Source organism: Bos grunniens, chromosome X (assembly GCF_055505025.1).
Source record: "Bos grunniens cultivar Pamir isolate PY7600 chromosome X, Bosgru_T2T1.0, whole genome shotgun sequence".
Classification (NCBI taxonomy): Eukaryota; Metazoa; Chordata; class Mammalia; order Artiodactyla; family Bovidae; genus Bos; species Bos grunniens.
This window is the reverse complement of record NC_141194.1, coordinates 79,504,863-79,525,762: the sequence shown is the minus strand read 5'-3', so window position 1 is coordinate 79,525,762 and position 20,900 is coordinate 79,504,863. Positions and strand designations below refer to the sequence as shown.

The 20,900-nt window shown below is 37.2% G+C and overlaps 1 protein-coding gene across 1 annotated transcript in view; it reads left to right on the top strand.

The window, feature by feature from the left end:
• The window catches only part of LUZP4 (leucine zipper protein 4), a 40,054-nt gene that overhangs the window by 7,429 nt on the left and 11,725 nt on the right, over positions 1 to 20,900 (top strand). Inside the window, 2 exon segments of the mRNA XM_086387141.1 lie at positions 14,621 to 14,904; positions 14,906 to 15,100. Coding sequence (XP_086243267.1) covers positions 14,621 to 14,904; positions 14,906 to 15,100 — 479 coding nt within the window.

The following is a 20,900-nucleotide window of genomic DNA, read 5'->3' as shown; positions in this document are numbered from 1 at the left end:
TGTCTTTCAGGATTTTGAAATAGCAAAACTGGAATTCCATCACCTCCACTAGTTTTGTTCATAGCAATGCTTCCTAAGGCCCACTTGTTCACATTCCAGGATGTCTGGCTCTAGGTGAGTGATCACACCACCGTGATTATCTGGGTCATGAAGATCTTTTTTGTACAGTTCTTCTGTGTATTCTTGCCACCTCTTCTTAATATCTTCTGCTTCTGTTAGGTCCATACCTTTTCTGTCCTTTATCGAGCCCATCTTTGCATGAAATGTCCCCTTGGTATCTCTGATTTTCTTGAAGAGATCTCTAGTCTTTCCCATTTTGTTGTTTTCCTCTATTTCTTTGCATTGATTGCTGAGGAAGGCTTTCTTATCTCTCCTTGCTATTCTTTGGAAATCTGCATTCAGATGCTTATATCTTTCATTTTCTCCTTTGCTTTTCACTTCTCTTCTTTTCACAGCTATTTGTAAGGCCTCCCCAGGCAGCCATTTTGCTTTTTTGCATTTCTTTTCCATGGGGATTGTCTTGATCCCTGTCTCCTGTACAATGTCACAAGCCTCCATCCCTAGTGCATCAGGCACTCTGTCTATCAGATCTAGTCCCTTAAATCTATTTCTCACTTCCACTGCATAATCATAAGGGATTTGATTTAGGTCATACCTGAATGGTCTAGTGGTTTTCCCTACTTTCTTCAATTTAAGTCTGAAGTTGGCAATAAGGAGTTCATGATCTGAGCCACAGTCAGCTCCCAGTTTTGTTTTTGCTGGCTATATAGGGCTTCACCATCTTTGGTAGCAAAGAATATAATCAATCTGATTTTAGTGTTGACCATCTGGTGACATCCATGTGTAGAGTCTTCTTTTGTGTTGTTGGAAGAAAGTGTTTGTTATGACCAGTGCATTCTTTTGGCAAAACTCTATTAGCCTTTGCCCTGCTTAATTTCGTATTCCAAGGCCAAATTTGCCTGTTACTCCAGGTGTTTCTTGACTTCCTACTTTTGCATTCCAGTCCCCTATAATGAAAAGGACATCTTTTTTGGGGTGTTAGTTCTAGAAGGTCTTGTAGGTCTTCATAGAACCGTTCAACTTCAGCTCCTTCAGTGTTACTGGTTGGGGCATAGGCTTGGGTTACCGTGATATTGAATGGTTTGCCTTAGAGACAAAAACAGATCATTCTGTCGTTTTTGATATTGCATCCAAGTACTGCATTTTGGACTCTTTTTGACCATGATGGCTACTCCATTTCATCTAAGGGATTCCTGCCCACAGTAGTAGATATAATGGTCGTCTGAGTTAAATTCACCCCTTTCAGTCCATTTTAGCTCACTGATACCTAGAATGTCAACGTTCACTCTTGCCATCTCCTGTTTGACCACTTCCAATTTGCCTTGATTCATGGACCTAACATTCTAGATTCCTATGCAATATTGCTCTTTACAGCATCGGACCTTACTTCTGTCACCAATCACATCCACAACTGTGTATTGTTTTTGCTTTGGCTCCATGTCTTCATTCTTTTGGGAGTTATTTCTCCACTGATCTCCTGTAGCATATTGGGCACCTTCCGCCACGGGGATTTCCCCTTTCAGTGTTTAATCTTTGGTATCCAACTGTTTCCTCTATGCACCCTTCTCAGCTCCCCTTCTTTCTGCTAGTTTCTCTGTTGCTTTTTAGTCATTAAGTCGAGTCTGACTCTTTTAGACCTCATGGACTCTTGCCTACCAGGGATTTCCCAGGCAAGATTACTGGAGTGGGTTGCCATTTCCTTCTCCAGGGGATCTTCCCTATCCAGGCTTCAAACCTGAGTCTCCTGCATTTGCAGGCAGTTTCTTTACCACCGCACCCCTGGGAAACCCTAGTTTCTCTAGGTCCTTCCAAAAGCCTATCTTGTGCTTATTTCTGAGGATACCTTGACCTAAGTAAACTTTCATCTACTGATAGAACATCCAACGTTTAGAGCTTTCCATCTCAGATTGTTAGGAGAGATATTTTAGAGTAGGTTATACCTGTCTCTCATCCTTCAAATAACGCCATGTAAATGCTCTTCACACGAGTCCATAAGAATATGCCTGACTGATCTTGGCGAGGCAACAGTGAGTGGTGGCATGAAGCAAGATCTTAATTCCTTGCCCAGGAATTGAACCTGGATAGCCTGGATGAAAACCAGGAATCCTAGCCACCAGACCAGCAAGGGCTAGGGGCTAGAAGTTATTTTCCCCTATATCTTTCCAGTGAAAAATGCATTTCTCACAGAAGTAAAAATTGTAAATGCAGGTACGAAGTTTGTTATTAGAGACATAGCACAACAACAAGTGGGAGAGCACACAGAGAAGCAGTTTGTTTAATTAAGATTAAAGCAAGGGAGAGATGCATACCTGCGGAGAAAGAGTGTAGGTGTCCCCCTAGTGAGGAGGAGCACACTGAAGAGGTGGTTAACTCACTTTCATGGGGCAGTTCTTCTGGTCTTTGTCTTCTTTCTGGCCAATTGTCCTGCTTTGCCCCCCTCACTAATTTGTTTCAGGATCTTTTCCCTAGGTGTGTACACACCTTTCAGCCAAGATGGGTCTTGATATAAAGACATCTGGGAGAAGCAAGTCTCATTAGGGTCTGGTATCATCCCCTGACTTTTGACCCCCCAAAGACCTTTCTATACATGTGCAATTTTCCCTCACCCCAAGGAAGAAAAATATATGGCCTCTTGATCCTTTACTCACAGTTTAGCCCTTCTCTGTTCCTACCATGCCTATTACTTTAAGGTATCCACAGGAGACAAAGTCTGGCTAACTTACCCTGTATCTTGTTACTTACATTTTGGATGGCAAACAGGAGGCTGATTGTAAATGCCTAACCTGGAGCCCACCTGTCTCCTGTCTCAGGAAATGCAAACAGAAGGCTAGTGGTAAGTGTCCAGCCTGAAGCCCACTTTTTTCCTGCCACAAGATATGTAAGCAGGTGGCCAGTTGTAAATGCTTAGCCTGCGGCCCATTTGTCTTCTACGTCATGACTGCAAAGTAAAGTTTGAATGCCTTCTACTACTCCACTAATCTTGGTTCCTGACTTTGGTATCTCCTATCAGTGTCCATTGTCCTTGTTTTCTCTCTTACTTTTCAAGAAAATAAATACAACTAATTATTTAGCTCCTACATATAGTCTTATATAAGTGTCATCTTATATATAGGGATGATGCTATTGCTGTATGTTTCCCTGAAACTAAAATAACTTAGTAAAATCATTTATTTAAATGATTTCCCCCTTAACCTACTTTATGCTGAGAGTATTTTTTTTTTTTTTTTTTTTTTGCAGGACATGGAAGCAACCTGGATGTCCACTGGCAGACAAATGGATACATAAACTGTGGTACATAGACACAATGGTATATTACTCAGCTATTAAAAAAAAAAGAACATATTTGAGTCAATTCTAATGAGGTGGATGAAACTGGAGCCTATTATACAGAGTGAAGTAAATCAGAGAAAGAAACACCAATGCAGTATATTAATGCATATATACAGAATTTCAAAAGATGGTAATGATGACCCTATATGAAAGACAGCAAAAGAGACACAGATGTAAAGAACAGACTTTTGAACTATGTGAGAGAAGCTGAGAGTGGGATTATTTGACAGTATAGCATTGAAATATGCATATTACCATATGTAAAATATATGCCCAGGGAAAGTTTGATGCATGAAACGGGGCCCTCAAAGCCAGTGCTCTGGGACAACCCAGAGGGTTAGGGTGGGGATGGAGGTGGGAGGAGGGTTAAGGATGGGGGAGACACATGTGCACCTTTTCCAGGAAACAAATCCTAAAATATCTGCATTCTTTGATCTTTGTTATGGTTTTACAAGTGCATTATTATTATAGTGTTATTTTTCAGGGCTACCATTTAAAAAAATATTCTGAAATATAATGAGGTAAGAATATAGATTATGCTCTTGAGACACATTGTTGTAATTCAGCTTTTTCAACTGTCTTTACTTTTTCTGTATTTTCTAATACAGATGACATTATAATCCTTAGAAACACAGGAGATAAAAGCACTGAAGAAGAAAAGAATAGGACACAGAAAGAGGAAAAAAAGTAGCTCAAGAGAGCAATCAAATGCTCATGAGCATCATCAGCAGAGAGGTAAATTATACAAAAAAGTCATACATGGTAAAAAGAGTCTGAAATATTTCTGAGTAACTGGATAAGCAAATTCACAAACTTTGAGTGTGTTTTAAAATTTCACTATGTTGCTAGTGGTATAACTTCATGCCATGACAAAGGAAAAAATATTATATTAATTACTTCCTTAAGGGAGAGCAGGATAAGAAGGAGAAATGTTTTGTACTTGTTCACAAGCCTGTCTGGATGGTCCAATTTTACTTTAAGGAGGCAATACAGGAGGGTTAAGAGCATAGTTAACAACCTGAACCTCATGGTATCTACATTTTGAAAAAATAAATGCTGTAGGCAAAGAGAGCACAGAACAAAGAGCCTTTTGTATCTATAATTACATTGATCAGTGCAATGTAAACATTTTAATATGAACCTGTCAGGCATTGCCACAGTAGAGAAGTCTTTGCAACCATTAAGGATCTCCATAGTCTAGTGCACAGGTTGGAACCATATTGACATTGTGCATACTCTGAGCCCCTTCCAGCTGCCTACCCAGCTTCATTATAGTTCTTGTTTAAATCCTTCAGTGGCTTAGCAGGTTCTGACAAAAGGAGGGATGGTGGTTATTATAGGGGCAAAGCTACTAAGAGTGGTGGGAGGGCAACAATCTCATGTTTCCACCTAAATATAAAGTAGATCTGTATGAGCCTTTTTGGAGATCTATATTCTTTGATCATTCCTTAAGCTGTCTTTACACCCAAATCAAAGCAATGATTGAGGCAAATATTCACAGGATTAATACAAAAGAGACAGCTTCATTCCATCTCTTTTTTTCTATTAGAATATCCTTTAAAAAAAAAAAACATTCATTTATTGATTTTTGGCTGTTCTGGGTCTTTGTTGCTGTGCTTGAGCTTTCTCTGAAGTTAAGTGAAATCACTCAGTCGTGTCCAACTCTTTGCGATCCCATGGACTGTAGCCTACCAGGCTCCTCCATCCATGGTATTTTCCAGGCAAGAGTACTGGAGTGGGCTGCCATTTCCTTCTCCAGGGTGTCTTCCCACCCCAGGGATCAAACCCTGGTCTCCTGCACTGCAGGAAGATTCTTTACCAACTGAGCTATCAGGGAAGTCTGGAGAAGAGTATGGAGATTCCTTAAAAAACTAGGAATAAAACTACCATATGACACAGCAATCCCTCTACTAGGCATGTTCCCTGAGCAACTATTAATTAAATGTCTAGTCTAGGCACTCCACAAGGTATCAGAATAGCCCTGCTTCAAACATTATATGTGGTAGTAGGAAAGAAAGATAAGAAAGTAATTTAATGCCAGGCAGTTAGCAGTACATGTTCTAATAGAGTATAAGTTATATATTGTGGGGATGCAACAATCCATTCTAATTAGGTGGACTTGTGAAAGTTTGATGGAGGAGATGACATTTAATCTATAAGGTGAGAAGGATTTTGATAAAGTTTGGAAAGAAGGACATGAGCTTATAGTCTGAAATGCATAAATTAACTAATAATATTGTAAAATAGTATTTTCACATTGAATACATCTATTTCTCATACTTTTGAGACTTTTGAGACTGTCATTATAGCAGGACTCACTGGAAGAAAAGTACTTTGCAATAAAGAACTATATTAAAATTTAAGCATAATTATTCCATTAATAAACTGAGTAACAATTATAGTTTTCCATCATACTTTGAAATCCCAATAAGCCAGTTTTGTATTTCACAAGATTTGATCATAATATTGGTAAAACACAATTGTATTTATTCAGCACAATTCTTTTTGATAGTTTCTGTTGTCTATAAGGAAAGTTTCTGTTGTTTTTGTTTGTTTCTGTTGTTTTCTAAAGGTAGAAACCTGTGCTATCCAATTTGATGAAATTATAATATTTATATAAACATTTGTAAAAAGACTACAAGTTCCTTTGGAAAGGTAATTGGGGGCATATGGGTCTTTAGTAGATAGATCTCTATCCTTCCTGCTGACCCACTGTGCTCCCAATACTAGTCACTTAGAAAAGAAAAGCGGTACATGTGCATTCCACCCAATCTCCTTATTTATGTTTTATAGTAGAAAATCTGGAGAATGACTATGACTTTATGCTTTAGCAAAACAGCAGATTAATCATATTTTTAATTTTACTGAAGTTTTATTGAATATTATTCTTTATGCCAATACCTCCTCTGCCTTTTAACAATTGTTTTCAGGTTCTGGTAGTTATACTAAAAAGTCATAATGTCAGATCTAGGGCTTTTTTTTTTGCCTGGCAGTATTTGCTAGTGAAAAGCTTTATTTCTTAGCATGGTCTATATGACTTTGTCCACTTGTATTTTTGTGGTATCATAGAAGTTTGTCAAAGGTTTCATTATTTCCATTTGACTGATTCACTTCATTGCCTTTTTTATTTAAAAAAGTGAAAAGGTAGGAAGACTGAGTTGTTGCTAGGTCAATTTACTAACAGTATTAAGCCTACTGTTTTCTTTATAGCTACCTATCTTTCACTTGCCTTTCTTGCTAGAATTACGTGTTAGTTTATATGGAAGAGAGAGTTTATTAAAAGCTATTTTTAACTGAAGTATAGTTGATTTACAATACTGTGTTAGTTGGTAGTTTCTTTTTAATGATCCTGAACAGATGGAGAATGAATAGTATGATTTTGAACACTATCCTATGGTTCTAAGGATTTGTGCAACAAAAGATTATTAACTATTCCGTCTCTCAGCTATATAGTCAGAGAAACTGTTGTTTTTTTAAGCTAAAACATAGATCCAGAAAATGATAGGTAGAGCATTAACTTGCAATATATTCAAATCCACAAAACAACTGATTTCCCATATTTAAAACATTTTATTAAAGTTTTATATGCATAATATTCTTTATGCCAGTGACATGAGACCTTAGAGATTTCTACATATTAGTTCCAAAAACTTGTTAGTCTTTAAAAGTAGGAGCAGTGGAATTAAAAAAAATAGGGGTTACCCATAGAAATGGCCTTGATGAAATATCATTATGATATTTTTATTTTAAATTAATTTATTTGTTTTAATTGAGGCTAATTACATTACAATATTGTGGTGGTTTTTGCCATCCATCGACACGAATCAGCCATGGGTGCACATGTGTCTCCCCCATCCTTAACCCTCCTCCCACCTCCATCCCCATCCCAACCCTCTGGGTTGTCCCAGAGCACTGGCTTTGAGGGCCCCGTTTCATGCATCAAACTTTCCCTGGGCATATATTTTACATATGGTAATATGCATATTTCAATGCTATTCTGTCAAATAATCCCACTCTCAGCTTCTCTCACATAGTTCAAAAGTCTGTTCTTTACATCTGTGTCTCTTTTGCTGTCTTTCATATAGGGTCATCATTACCATCTTTTGAAATTCTGTATATATGCATTAATATACTGCATTGGTGTTTCTTTCTCTGATTTACTTCGCTCTGTATAATAGGCTCCAGTTTCATCCACCTCATTAGAATTGACTCAAATATGTTCTTTTTTTTTAATAGCTGAGTAATATACCATTGTGTCTATGTACCACAGTTTATGTATCCATTTGTCTGCCAGTGGACATCCAGGTTGCTTCCATGTCCTGGCTATTGAAAACAGTGCTGCAATGAACATTGGGGTACATGTATCTCTTTCAATTCTGGTTTCCTTGATGTTTATACCCAGCAGTGGGATTGCTGGGTTGCATGGCAGTGCTATTTCCAGTTTTTTAAGGAATCTCCACACTGTTCTCCATAGTGGCTGTACTAGTTTGCATTCCCACCAACAGTGTAAGAGGGTTCCTTTTTCTCCGCACCCTATCCAGCATTTATTGTTTGTAGACTTTTTGATGGCAGCCATTTTGACTGGTGTGAGATAGTACCTCACTGTGGTTTTGATTTGATTTTCTCTGATATAAGTGATGTTGAACATTTTCATGTGTTTGTTAGCTATCTGTATGTCTTCTTTGGAGAAATGTCTGTTTAGTTCTTTGGCCCACTTTTTGATTGGGTTTTTACTTTTCTGGTATTGAGCTGTATGAGTTGCTTATATATTTTGGGGATGAATTCTTTGTCAGTTGCTTCATTTGCTATTATTTTTCTCCCATTCTGAAGGCTGCCTTTTCACCTTGCTTATAGTTTCCTTCATTGTGCAAAAGCTTTTAAGTTTAATTAAGTCCCATTTGTTTATTTTTGTTTTTATTTCCATTACTCTGGGAGATGGGTCATATAGGATCTTGCTATGATTTATGTCAGAGAGTGTTCTGCCTATGTTTTCTTCTAAGAGTTTTATAGTTTCTCGTCTTACATTTAGATTCTTAATCCATTTTGAGTTTATTTTTGTGTATGGTGTTAGAAAGTGTTTTAGTTTCACTGTTTTACAGGTGGTTTTCCAGTTTTCCCAGCACCACTTGTTAAAGAGATTCTGTTTTCTCCATTGTATATTTTTGCCTCCTTTGTCAAAGATAAGGTGTCCATAAGTGCAAGGATTTATTCTGGGTTTTCTATTTTGTTCCACTGATCTATGTTTCTGTCTTTGTGCCAGTACCATACTATCTTGATGACTGTAGCTTTGTAGTATAGTCTGAAGTCAGGCAGGTTGATTCTGCCAGTTCCATTCTTCTTTCTCAAAATTGCTTAGTCCATTAGAGATTCTTTGTGTTTCCATACAAATTGTGAAATTATTTGTTCTAGTTATGTGAAAAATATTTTTGGTAGCTTGATAAAGATTGTGTTAAATCTATAGATTGCTTTGGGTAATATACTCATTTTCACTATATCGATTGTTCCAATCGAAGAACATGTTATATTTCTCCATCTATTTGTGTCATCTTTAATTTCTTTCATCAGTCTTTTATAGTTTTCTATATATAGGCCTTTAGTTTTGTTTTGTTTTGGCCTTTTGTTTCTTTAGGTAAATTTATTCTCAAGTATTTTATTTTTTCATTGCAGTGGTGAACGGAATTGTTTCCTTAATTTCTCTTTCTGTTTTCTCAGTGTTAGTGTATAGGAATGCAAGGGATTTCTGTGCATTAATTTTATATCCTGTAGCTTTACTATATTCATTGATTAACTCTAGTAACTTTCTGGTGGAGTCTTTAGGGTTTTCTATGTAGAGGATCATATCATCTTCAAACAGTGAGAGTTTTACTTCTTCTTTTCAAATTTGGATTCCTTTTATTTCTTTTTCTTCTCTGATTGCTGTGGCTAGGACTTCCAAAACTATGCTGAATAGTAGTGGTGAGAGTGAGCACCCTTGTCTTGTTTCTGATTTTAGAGGAAATGCTTTAAATTTTTTGCCATTGAGGATAATGTTTGCTGGGGATTCATTGTATATGGCTTTTATTATGTTGAGGTAAGTTCCTTCTATACCTGCTTTCTGGAGAGTTGTGGTTTTTTTAAAATCATAATTGGGTATTGAATTTTGTCAAAGGCTTTCTCTGCATCTGTTGAGATAGTCATATGGTTTTTAACCTTTCAATTTGTTAATATGGTGTATCACATTGCTTGATTTGCAAATACTGAGGAGTCCTTGCATCCCTTGGATAAAGCCCACTTGGTCATGATATGTCTTTTTAATATGTTGTTGGATTCTGTTTGCTAGAATTTTGTTGAGGAGTTTTGCATCTATGTTCATCAGGGATATTGGCCTTTAGTTTTCTTTTTTGTGGCATCTTTGTCTGGTTTTGGCAGTACGGTGATGGTGGCCCCACAGAATGAGTTTGAAAGTTTACCTTCCTCTGCAATTTTCTGAAAGAGTTTGGGTAGGGTATTTATTAGCTCTTCTCTAAATTTGTGGTAGAATTCACCTATGAAGCCATCTGGTCCTGGGCTCTTATTTGTTGGAAGATTTTTTTATTACAGTTTCAATTTCCCTGCTTGTGATGTGTCTTTTAAGATTTTCTATTTCTTCCTGGCTCAGTTTTGGTAAGTTATACTTTTCTAAGAATTTGTCCATTTCTTCCAAGTTGTCCCTTTTATTGGCATATAATTGCTCACAGTATGCTGTTATGGTCTTTTGTATTTCTCTGTTCTCTGCTGTGATTTCTCCATTTTCATTTCTAATTTTATTGATTTCTAATTTTATTGATTCTTCTTCCTTTTTTTCTTGATGAGTCTGGCTAATGGTTTGTCTATTTTATTTATCTTCTCAAAGAACCAGCCTTTAGTTTTGTTGATTTTTGCTATAGTCTCCTTTATTTCTTTTTTCGCTTATTTCTGCTCTGATTTTTATGATTTCTTTCATTCTACTAACTTTGAGGTTCTTCTTTTCTTCTTTTTCTAGTTACTTTAGGTGTAAAGTTAGGTTGTTTATTTGATGTTTCTCTTGTTTATTGAGGTAGGCTTGTATTGCTATGAATCTCCCTGTTAGCACTGCTTTTCCCGAATCTCATAGGTTTTGCATTGTCATGTTTTCATTTTCATTTGTTTCTATGCATATTTTGATTTCCTTTTTGATTTCTTCCATGATCTGTTGGTTATTTAGAAGTGTGTTGTTTAGCCTCCGTATGTTTGTATTTTTAATAGATTTTTTTCTGTATTTGACATCTAACCTTATCATATTGTGATCAGAGAGATGCTTGAGAAGATTTCAAATTTTAAAAATTTACCAAGGCTAGATTAATGGCCGAGGATGTGATCTATCCTAGAGGATGCCCCGTGTGCACTTGAGAAAAAGGTGAAATCAAATCCATTGTTTTAGGGTGAAATGCCCTATAGATATCAATTAGGTCTAACTGGTACATTGTTTCACTTAAAGCTTGTGTTTCCTTGCTAACTTTCTGTTTGGTTGATCTGTCCACAGGTGTGAGTGGGGTATTAAAGTCCCCCACTATTATTGTGTTACAGTTAATTTCCCCTTTTGTACTTGTTAGCATTTGCCTTACATATTGAGGTGCTCCTATGTTGTGTGCATATATATTTATAATTGTTATATCTTCTTCTTGGATTGATCCTTTGATCATTATGTAGTGTCCTTCTTTGTCTCTTATCACAGTCTTTATTTCAAAGTCTATTTTTGTCTGATATGAGTATTGTTTCTCTTGCTTTCTTTTGGTTTCTATTCATATGTAATATCTTTTTCCAGCCCTTCACTTCCAGTATGTATGTGTCCCTAGGTTTGAGATGGGTTTCTTTTTTTATTTTTTTTAAATTTTATTTAATTTTTAAACTTTACATAATTGTATTAGTTTTGCCAAATATCAAAATAAATCCACCACAGGTATACATGTGTTCCCCATCCCGAACCCTCCTCCCTCCTCCCTCCCCATACCATCCCTCTGGGTCATCCCAGTGCACTAGCCCCAAGCATCCAGTATCGTGCATAGAACCTGGACTGGCATCTCGTTTCATACATGATACTTTACATGTTTCAATGCCATTCTCTCAAATTTTCCCACCCTCTCCCTCTCCCACAGAGTCCATAAGACTGTTCTATACATCAGTGTCTCTTTTGCTGTCTCGTACACAGGGTTATTGTTACCATCTTTCTAATTCCATATATATGCGTTAGTATACTGTATTGGTGTTTTTCCTTCTGGCTTACTTCACTCTGTATAATAGGCTCCAGTTTCATCCACCTCACCAGAACTGATTCAAATGTATTCTTTTTAATGGCTGAGTAGTACTCCATTGTGTATATGTACCACTGCTTTCTTATCCATTCATCTGCTGATGGGCATCTAGGTTGCATCCATGTCCTGGCTATTATAAACAGTGCTGCAATGAACATTGGGGTACACGTGTCTCTTTCCCTTCTGGTTTCCTCAGTGTGTATGCCCAGCAGTGGGATTGCTGGATCATAAGGCAGTTCTATTTCCAGTTTTTTAAGGAATCTCCACACTGTTCTCCATAGTGGCTGTACTAGTTTGCATTCCCACCAACAGTGTAAGAGGGTTCCCTTTTTTCCACACCCTCTCCAGCATTTATTGCTTGTAGACTTTTGGATCGCAGCCATTCTGACTGGTGTGAAATGGTACCTCATAGTGGTTTTGATTTGCATTTCTCTGATAATGAGTGATGTTGAGCATCTTTTCATGTGTTTGTTAGCCATCTGTATGTCTTCTTTGGAGAAATGTCTATTTAGTTCTTTGGCCCATTTTTTGATTGGGTCATTTATTTTTCTGGAGTTGAGCTGTAGGTGTTGCTTGTATATTTTTGAGATTAGTTGTTTGTCAGTTGCTTCATTTGCTATTATTTTCTCCCATTCTGAAGGCTGTCTTTTCACCTTGCTAATAGTTTCCTTTGATGTGCAGAAGCTTTTAAGGTTAATTAGGTCCCATTTGTTTATTTTTGCTTTTATTTCCAATATTCTGGGAGGTGGGTCATAGAGGATCCTACTGTGATGTATGTCAGAGAGTGTTTTGCCTATGTTCTCCTCTAGGAGTTTTGTAATTTCTGGTCTTACGTTTAGATCTTTAATCCATTTTGAGTTTATTTTTGTGTATGGTGTTAGAAAGTGTTCTAGTTTCATAGACAGCATATATAGGGGTCTTGTTTTTGTGTCCATTCAGCCAGTCTTTGTCTTTTGGTGGGAGTATTTAACCCATTTACATTTAAGGTAATTATTGATAAATATGATCCCGTTATCATTTATTTGTTGTTTTGGGTTCATTTTTATAAACCTTGTCTGTGTTCCCTGTCTAGAGATGATCCTTTAGCATTTGTTGAAGAGCTGGTTTGGTGGTGCTGAATTCTCTGTTGTCTATAAAGCTTTTGATTTCTTCTTCATTATCTGAATGAGATCCTTGCTGGGTAAAGTAATCTTGGTTGTAAGTTTTTCTCTTTCATCACTTTATGTCCTGCCATTCCCTTCTGGCCTGAAGAGTTTCTATTGAAACATTAGCTGTTATCCTTATGGGGATCCTCTTATGTGTTATTTGTTGATTTTTCCTTGGTGCCTTTAAGATTTGCTTTTTTTGTTTTATCTTGCTAGTTTGATTAATATGTGTCTTGGAGTGTTTTGCCTTGGGTTTATCCTGTTTTGGACTCTCTGGATTTCTTGGACTTGGATGGCTATTTCCTTCCCCATTTTAGGGAAGTTTTTTATTATTATCTCCTCAAGTATTTGTTCACGGCTTTTTTTTTTTTTTTTTTTTTGTCTTCTTCTTCTGTTATTCCTATAATTCGAATGTTGGGGCATTTAACATTGTCCCAAAGGTCTCTGAGGTTGCCCTAATTTCTTTTAATTCTTTTTTCTTTTTTATTCTTTGCTTCATTTATTTCCACCATTCTATCTTCCACCACATTAACCTCTCTTATTCTTCAGTTATTCTACTTCTGGTTCCCTCCAGAATGCTTTTCATCTCAGTTATTGCATTGTTCATTATTGATCGACTCTTCTTTATTTCTTCTAGGTCCTTGTTAAATATTTCTTGCATTTTCTCAATCCCAGTGTCTAGTCTATTTATCTGTAACTCCATTTTGTTTTCAAGATTTTGGATCATCTTTACTATCATTATTCTGGATTCTTTCCCTGGTAGACTCACTGTCTCATCCTCTTTTGTTTGATTTGGTGGGTTTTTATCATGTTCCTTTACCAGCTGAATATTTCTCTGCCTTTTTATTTATTTTAGATTGCTGTGTTTGGGGTGCCCTTTCTGCAGGCTGGAAGTTCGTGGTTGCTCTTAACTGTGGAGTGTATTCCTTGTGTGTGGGGTTGGACTAGTCGCTTGTCAAGGTTTCCTGGTTGGGGGAGTGTGCATCTGTGTTCTGGTTGGTGGAGTTGGATCTCTTCTTTCTGGAGTACAATGAAGTATCTGGTAGTGAGTTTTGGGGTGTCTATGGGTTTGGCATGGCTTTGAGCAGGTCTTCTTTTAATGTTCAGGATTATGTTCCTGTTTTGCTGGAGAATTGGCATGGTATGTCTTGCACTGGAACTTGTTGGCTCCTGGGTGGAGCTTGATTTCAGTGTAGGTATGGAGACCTTTGGGTGGACTCTAATCTATTAAAGTTCCCTGGAGTCAGAAGTTCTCTGATGTTCTAAAGTTTTGGAGTTAAGCCTCCTGCCTCTAGCTTTTGGTCCTTCTCTTAAAGTAGCCTCAAGTCTTCTCCATCCATACAGCACAGAAGATAAAACCCCTAGGTTAATGGTGAAGCAATTCTCCACAGTCCTGAACACCCAGAGAGATTCACAGAATTATGTATAGAAGAGAAGAACGAGGAAGGAGATAAAGGTGACCTGGAGGAGAAAAGGGAGAGTCAAAACGGGAGACAGCAATCAAGCCAGTAATCAAATCCCTCTTTTTGAAGAGATTGGGCTGCCTCTGTGTGTGCCTGGTGTCCTCTGCCAGCATTCAGAAGCTCTTTTATGGAAGTTGCTCAACATTCAAATGATCTTTGGATGAATTTGTGGGGGGGAAAGTGGTCTCCCCATCCTATTCCTCCTCCATCTTGAGACAGCCCCCAAAATATCATTATGATATTTTATGATATCATATGATAATGAGCTCATTATGATAATGAGCTCAGTGGAGTATATGTTTCATTCATTTTTCAAAATTGTGGTTCTTTGCAGGACAAGTGCAATGACAAGTCTAAGGCCCAAACAGAGATGAATCAGAGCCAATCACAGGGTTACCAGCATCGATTGGAAGGATTTCAATGACAATCAGAAGAAAATTGACACTATTCAGAGAGATCTGGAGGGCAAGCAAAGAGATCTCGTGGTCGAGGAGAGAGATCTCATGTACAGAAAGATCTCATAGCCAATCAAGGAGATATCATGATTTAAATAGAGAGGCCTTGTGGCCAAGTAGAGAGATCTCATTATTATACAGAAAGATCTTATGGCCAGTCAGAGAGAATCTCATTACCACTCCGAGAGATTCCATGTTCATGCAAAGAGATCTCATGACCATGCAAAGAGATCTAAAGTCCTATCAAAGATATCTTATGGCCAAATAGGGAGAGTTCATGGTCAATCAGAGCGACCTCATGACCAATCAGGGAGATATCAAAGATACTCACCAGTAGAAACTGAGTCTGAATTTGACAGGTAAAAACATAATAAATACTTGACTATTAATGCATCGAATGATGTGGAAAAGTAAAGGGATGCTTTATATATGTATATTTTAGTGGCTTAATATGTGTTTTTGAAACCAATATTGAATTGGGACAAAGATATTAATACAATAGAGGTGATATACACATGGCATCAATATTCTTTCAACTTGCTGATGCCCTCTAGCTATCATCCAGTTTCCCAATTACCCTAATTAAGTTGTTCTGTGTAGGTCAGCTTTCCTGGAAAAGCCCCAGGGTACTCAGTCTTTCCTACTGAGCCTTCCCCACAATAAAAATATATAGACTTTGTGTCCCATTCCCTTTAAACTTTCCAACCTGCTAGGCTAGCTGATCTAACAATAAACTATGCTACATTGATAATATATAATCTCTGATAATGAATTTCTGTTTCCATCCTCCACCTCCTTTCTAAAGAGTCTTCATAGACTCCTTAGCAGACAAAAAATAGGTGTATCTTTGGACAGCTGAACTTTTCTGTTTTCCACAAACAGACCATAGGAGAGGATGCTAGTTTATACCTAGATGCAAACTTAACCTAAGTGCATTTTAAATATTGCATATATTCACTATTGTTTAATGAAACTGTCTACCCTAACAAAAGCACCAGAGAAATTTAATCATATCTCAGATTCTTTTAAAAACCACAAGACATTTTATTGTGATTGTCTAGGTAACTGAGTAAAATAATTATTTTTAGTTTAAATTTCTCAGTGATTTCCTTCAGTTTTCATTGCCTATAAATGTCTAGTTAAATATTTTAGCTCATATTAACTGCATGCTGCTGCTGCTGCTAAGTCGCTTCAATCGTGTCCGACTCTGTGTGACCCCATAAACGGCAGCCCACCAGGCTCCCCCGTCCCTGGGATTCTCCAGGCAAGAACACTGGAGTGGGTTGCCATTTCCTTCTCCAATGCATGAAAGTGAAAAGTGAAAGTGAAGTCGCTCAGTCGTGTCCGACTCTTCCCGACCCCATGGACTGCAGCCTACCAGGCTTCTCCGTCCATGGGATTTTCCAGGCAAGAGTATTGGAGTGGAGTGCCATCGCCTTCTCCGATATTAACTGCATAGAATTGCATATTTCAGCTAAAAATTATTTTCAAAATGTATATGTGGGTTATTATATATAGACAATGTCTGATGTAGGCACTGCTTTGATGCTGAAGGCCCCACTTTTCTTATATTAGCATATACAAATAATTTACTATAAAAATTTAATATATTTAACGCTGATAAACAATTCATGTTTCTGCATTTATCAGGGATTTTCATGTTTTGCTTCATTTTACACATCAATTTTTGTTTGTCAAGTGGCATAACAATTCCACTAAGGTACTGAAAGTCTACTACTGTTTTCTAGTTACATATTTCTCTCATTTTACAAGTGCACTTTAAAATATGATGAACAAGTCTGTCAAGTTTTTTCTCCTTTATCTTCTATTGTAATTTTTTTGTATCCTTAGCATAAGTAAGTAATTCTTTCTTGGTTAAAGTTATCAAATGTAGAACTCTTACTAAAGAACAAAGAGTACAAAAAATTAAAGTACTTTCAGTTAGGTTTAATAATATCCTTAAAATATCCTTCAAGACCTGCAGGTGGCTATGCACTAACTATAAAATGAAGACTTCAGTGATCTGATGTCTCCACACATTTTCCACTCAAGCTAGCTTCTTCAAAAGGCAAAGACAAACCAGAAATGTTAAACTTCTGCCTTAACTTTTAAGGCATTTCTGCCTTTAAAAAAAAAAAAACCCAAATCATCAGTGTAGAAGTCCAATGTGATCTGAATAAAAGACATGCAGCTAGGCAAACATCTGGAGTAAAATATGATAATATGTTAGGAATAGTGTTTATTTATGGGGATTTACAATGATTTTTTTTTCAATTTTAAAAAACCAATATGATTTTTTAAAACTCTCTCGAGGATTTTTTATTGTAAATAAGATGTGAATTTGTATTTTTAATAAACCCAAATACCTGATAACAATTTCAGCTTTTGCCCCTTTTTCCTGATTTGGTAATTATATATCCATAGTCAGATGCCTTCCTTGGCTGGAATGACCTGTATGAAGCTTAACATAATAAAAGCTGTTTTCTGTAACCCCCTCTAAATAGCCTACAAGAAGTGAATGGCAAAATCTGCATATCTTTACATTAGCTGGGCTGTCTCTTATGAAAGTGTTTCTAAACACAGACAGTAGCTTCAGAGGCAATGAAGTGCTTAGTTTTAGAGTGTTTGCCATTTAAACTCTAATAATAGAGTGATATCTCATTATCATGCCATCATTCCAAGTAATTGTTGAAATAGATTCAAAATCTGATTATAATTGACAAATCAAATCTTTTGGGTCGAAAATTACTAATATGCTGTATATACAATAGATCTCTAAAAAACAGAGGTCTTTTCAGGACTAGTTATTTGATTTCCCAACTCTTAAATTTTCCCTAGACCTATTTCTTACCCAGTTGTTAGTATTTTTTATTTTTTGGAGGATGTTGATGAGAATCTGGTCTGTGTTCATCTAAGGAATTTCTAATAGAGTACAAGTAGCATGAGTGAGTGGAAGACAATGTAGGAATACTAAGATGTGGCTTCATGTCCCAAGTCTGTCACTTAAATATACAGCACTGAACAAATTACTTAATATTTCTGGGTCTAAATTTCCTAATATGTGAAAGGAGAAATTTGGATTACATGATTAAAGATCTATACCAACTGAAAACATCTTGTGAGTTCATGAAAATGAATTTTATTTGTTCATTTTATAAAAATTGTGCTAAAAAACACATAGCATAAAATTTACTCTCTTAACCCCTTTTAACTGTATATCTTAGTATCGTGAAGTATATTTACAATATAACTGAAACTCTATACCCATTACACAGTAAAACTGCTTTGCCTCCTCCCCACGGTCTGTGATAACAATTATTCTTTTTTCTGTTTCTACGAATTTGACTACTTTAGCTACCTCCTGTAAGTGGAATTAGGCATTATTTATTTTTTGGTGCCTGGCTTATTTCACTTAGCATAATATCCTCGAGGTTCATTTATGATGTAGCATGTGATGGGATTACCTTCCTTTTTAAGGTTGTGTGTGTGTGTGCTAGTTGCTCATTCGTGTCCAACTCTGCAACTCCATGAACTGTAGACCACCAGGCTCCTCTGTGCATGGAATTCTCCAGGCAAGAATACCGGAGTGGTTTCCCATTTCCTTCTCCAGGGGATCTTCCCAACTCAGGGATCGAACCCAGGTCTCCTACATTGCAGACAGAAGTTTACCGTCTGAGCTACCAGGGAAGCCCAATTTTAAGGCTAAATGATATACCATTATGTATATATACAACATTTAGTTTATCCATTTATCTGTTGATGGACATTTGGGTTGCTTCTACCTCTTCAAATAAGCTCTCTGTAGCCCCCCTTCTCAGATTTTCATAATACATATATTGACAATGTCTCATAAGTCCTTTATGCTCATCTCATTTTTCTTTATTTTAGTTCCTATGCCTTGACTTCAAATGACCTGTCCTCAAGTTTGCACATTCTTTTTTATGCCTAATTCAATTCTGTAAGCTTAAGAGGAAGGACACAAATGGGTATACTAAATGCCATGGATATTCTTAACCCATTCACTGAAACCTCTTCTTGGTTGTACAGTGGTCTGGATACTGTAGCTTCTCAACTGGTCTCTAGAGTTCTCACAGAGGTACTCTAGTCTACACATTGTTTTAACTTGAAATCTTTTTCTGTCATAGGAGGGCCTGTAGCTTCCTAATCCACCACTGTCTTAGTCTGCTTGTGCTGTCATAACAAAATACCACAGACTGGGTAGCTTAAACAACAGGAATTTATTTCTCACAAGTCTGTAAGCTGGAAGTCTGAGACTAGGGTGCCAGCAGGGTGGGGCTCTAGTAAGAGCTTTCTTCCTAACTTGTAGGTGGCCACCTTCTTTCCGTGTTCTCACATGGTCTCTTTCTCTTTTCATAAAGAGACTAATCCCATTGTGGAGATCCTACACTCATGATCTCATCTAAGCCTAATTCCTTCCCAAAAGCCCTACCTCCAAATACCATCACATTGGGGGTTGGGGCTTTAACAATGAATTTGGGGGGGGGGGAGCTGGGGAAAAAAAACATTCAGTCCATAATAGCCACCTTGTTAGCCTCATTTCTGAAAAAAAAAATTTTAAACAAAAAATTAAATCATACCTGTTTAAGTTATCATATGTTTAACTTATGTTATCATATGTTTAACATGTAGTAATGAATCTGTGAAGACCTACAAGACCTTTTAGAACTAACACCCAAAAAAGATGTCCTTTTCATTATAGGGGACTGGAATGCAAAAGTAGGAAGTCAAGAAACACTGGAGTAACCGGCAAATTTGGCCGTGGAATACAAAATGAAGCAGGGCAAAGGCTAAGAGTTTTGCCAAGAAAATGCACTGGTCATAACAAACACCCTCTTCCAATAACACAAGAGAAGACTCTACACATGGACATCACCAGATGGTCAACACTGAAATCAGATTGATTATATTCTTTGCAGCCAAAGATGGAGAAGCTCTATACAGTCAGCAAAAGCAAGACCAGGAGCTGACTGTGGCTCAGATCGTGAACTCCTTATTGCCAAATTCAGACATAAATTGAAGAGAGTAGGGAAAACCACTAGATCATTCAGGTATGACCTAAATCAAATCCCTTATGATTATACAGTGGAAGTGAGAAATAGATTTAAGGGCCTAGATCTGATAGATAGAGTACCTGATAAACTATGGAATGAGGTTTGTGACATTGTACAGGAGACAGGGATCAAGACCATCCCCATTGAAAAGAAATGCAAAAAAGCAAAATGGCTGTCTGGGGAGGCCTTACAAACAGGTGTGAAAAGAAGAGAAGTGAAAAGCAAAGGAGAAAAAGAAAGATATAAACACCTGAATGTAGAGTTCCAAAGAATAGCAAGAAGAGATAAGAAAGCCTTCTTCAGTGATCAATGCAAAGAAATAGAGGAAAACAACAGAATGGGAAAGACTAGAGATCTGTTCAAGAAAATCGGAGATACCAAAGGAACACTTCATGCAAAGATGGGCTCGATAAAGGACAGAAATGGTATGGACCTAATAGAATCAGAAGATATTAAGAGAGATGGCAAGAATACACAGAAGAACTACAAAAAAGATCTTCACGACCCAGATAATCACGATGGAGTGATCACTCACCTAGAGCCAGACATCCTGGAATGTGAAGTCAAGTGGGCCTTAGAAAGCATCACTATGAACAAAGCTAGTGGAGGTGATAGAATTCCAGTTGAGCTATTCCAAATCCTGAAAGATGATGCTGTGAAAGTGCTGCACCCAATATGCCAGCAAATTTGGAAAACTCAGCAGTGGCCACAGGACTGGAAAAGGTCAGTTTTAATTCCAATTCCAAAGAGGGCAATGCCAAAGAATGCTCAAACTACCACACAATTGCACTCATCTCACACACTAGTAATATAATGCTCAAAATTCTCCAAGCCAGGCTTCAGCAATATGTGAACTGTGAACTTCCTGATGTTCAAGCTGCTTTTATAAAAGGAAGATGAACAAGAGATCAAATTGCCAACATCCACTGGATCATGGAAAAAGCAAGAGAGTTCCAGAAAACCATCTATTTCTGCTTTTTTGACTATGCCAAAGCCTTTGACTGTGTGGATCACAATAAACTGTGGAAAATTCTGAAAGACATGGGAATACCAGACCACCTGACCTGCCTCTTGAGAAACCTATATG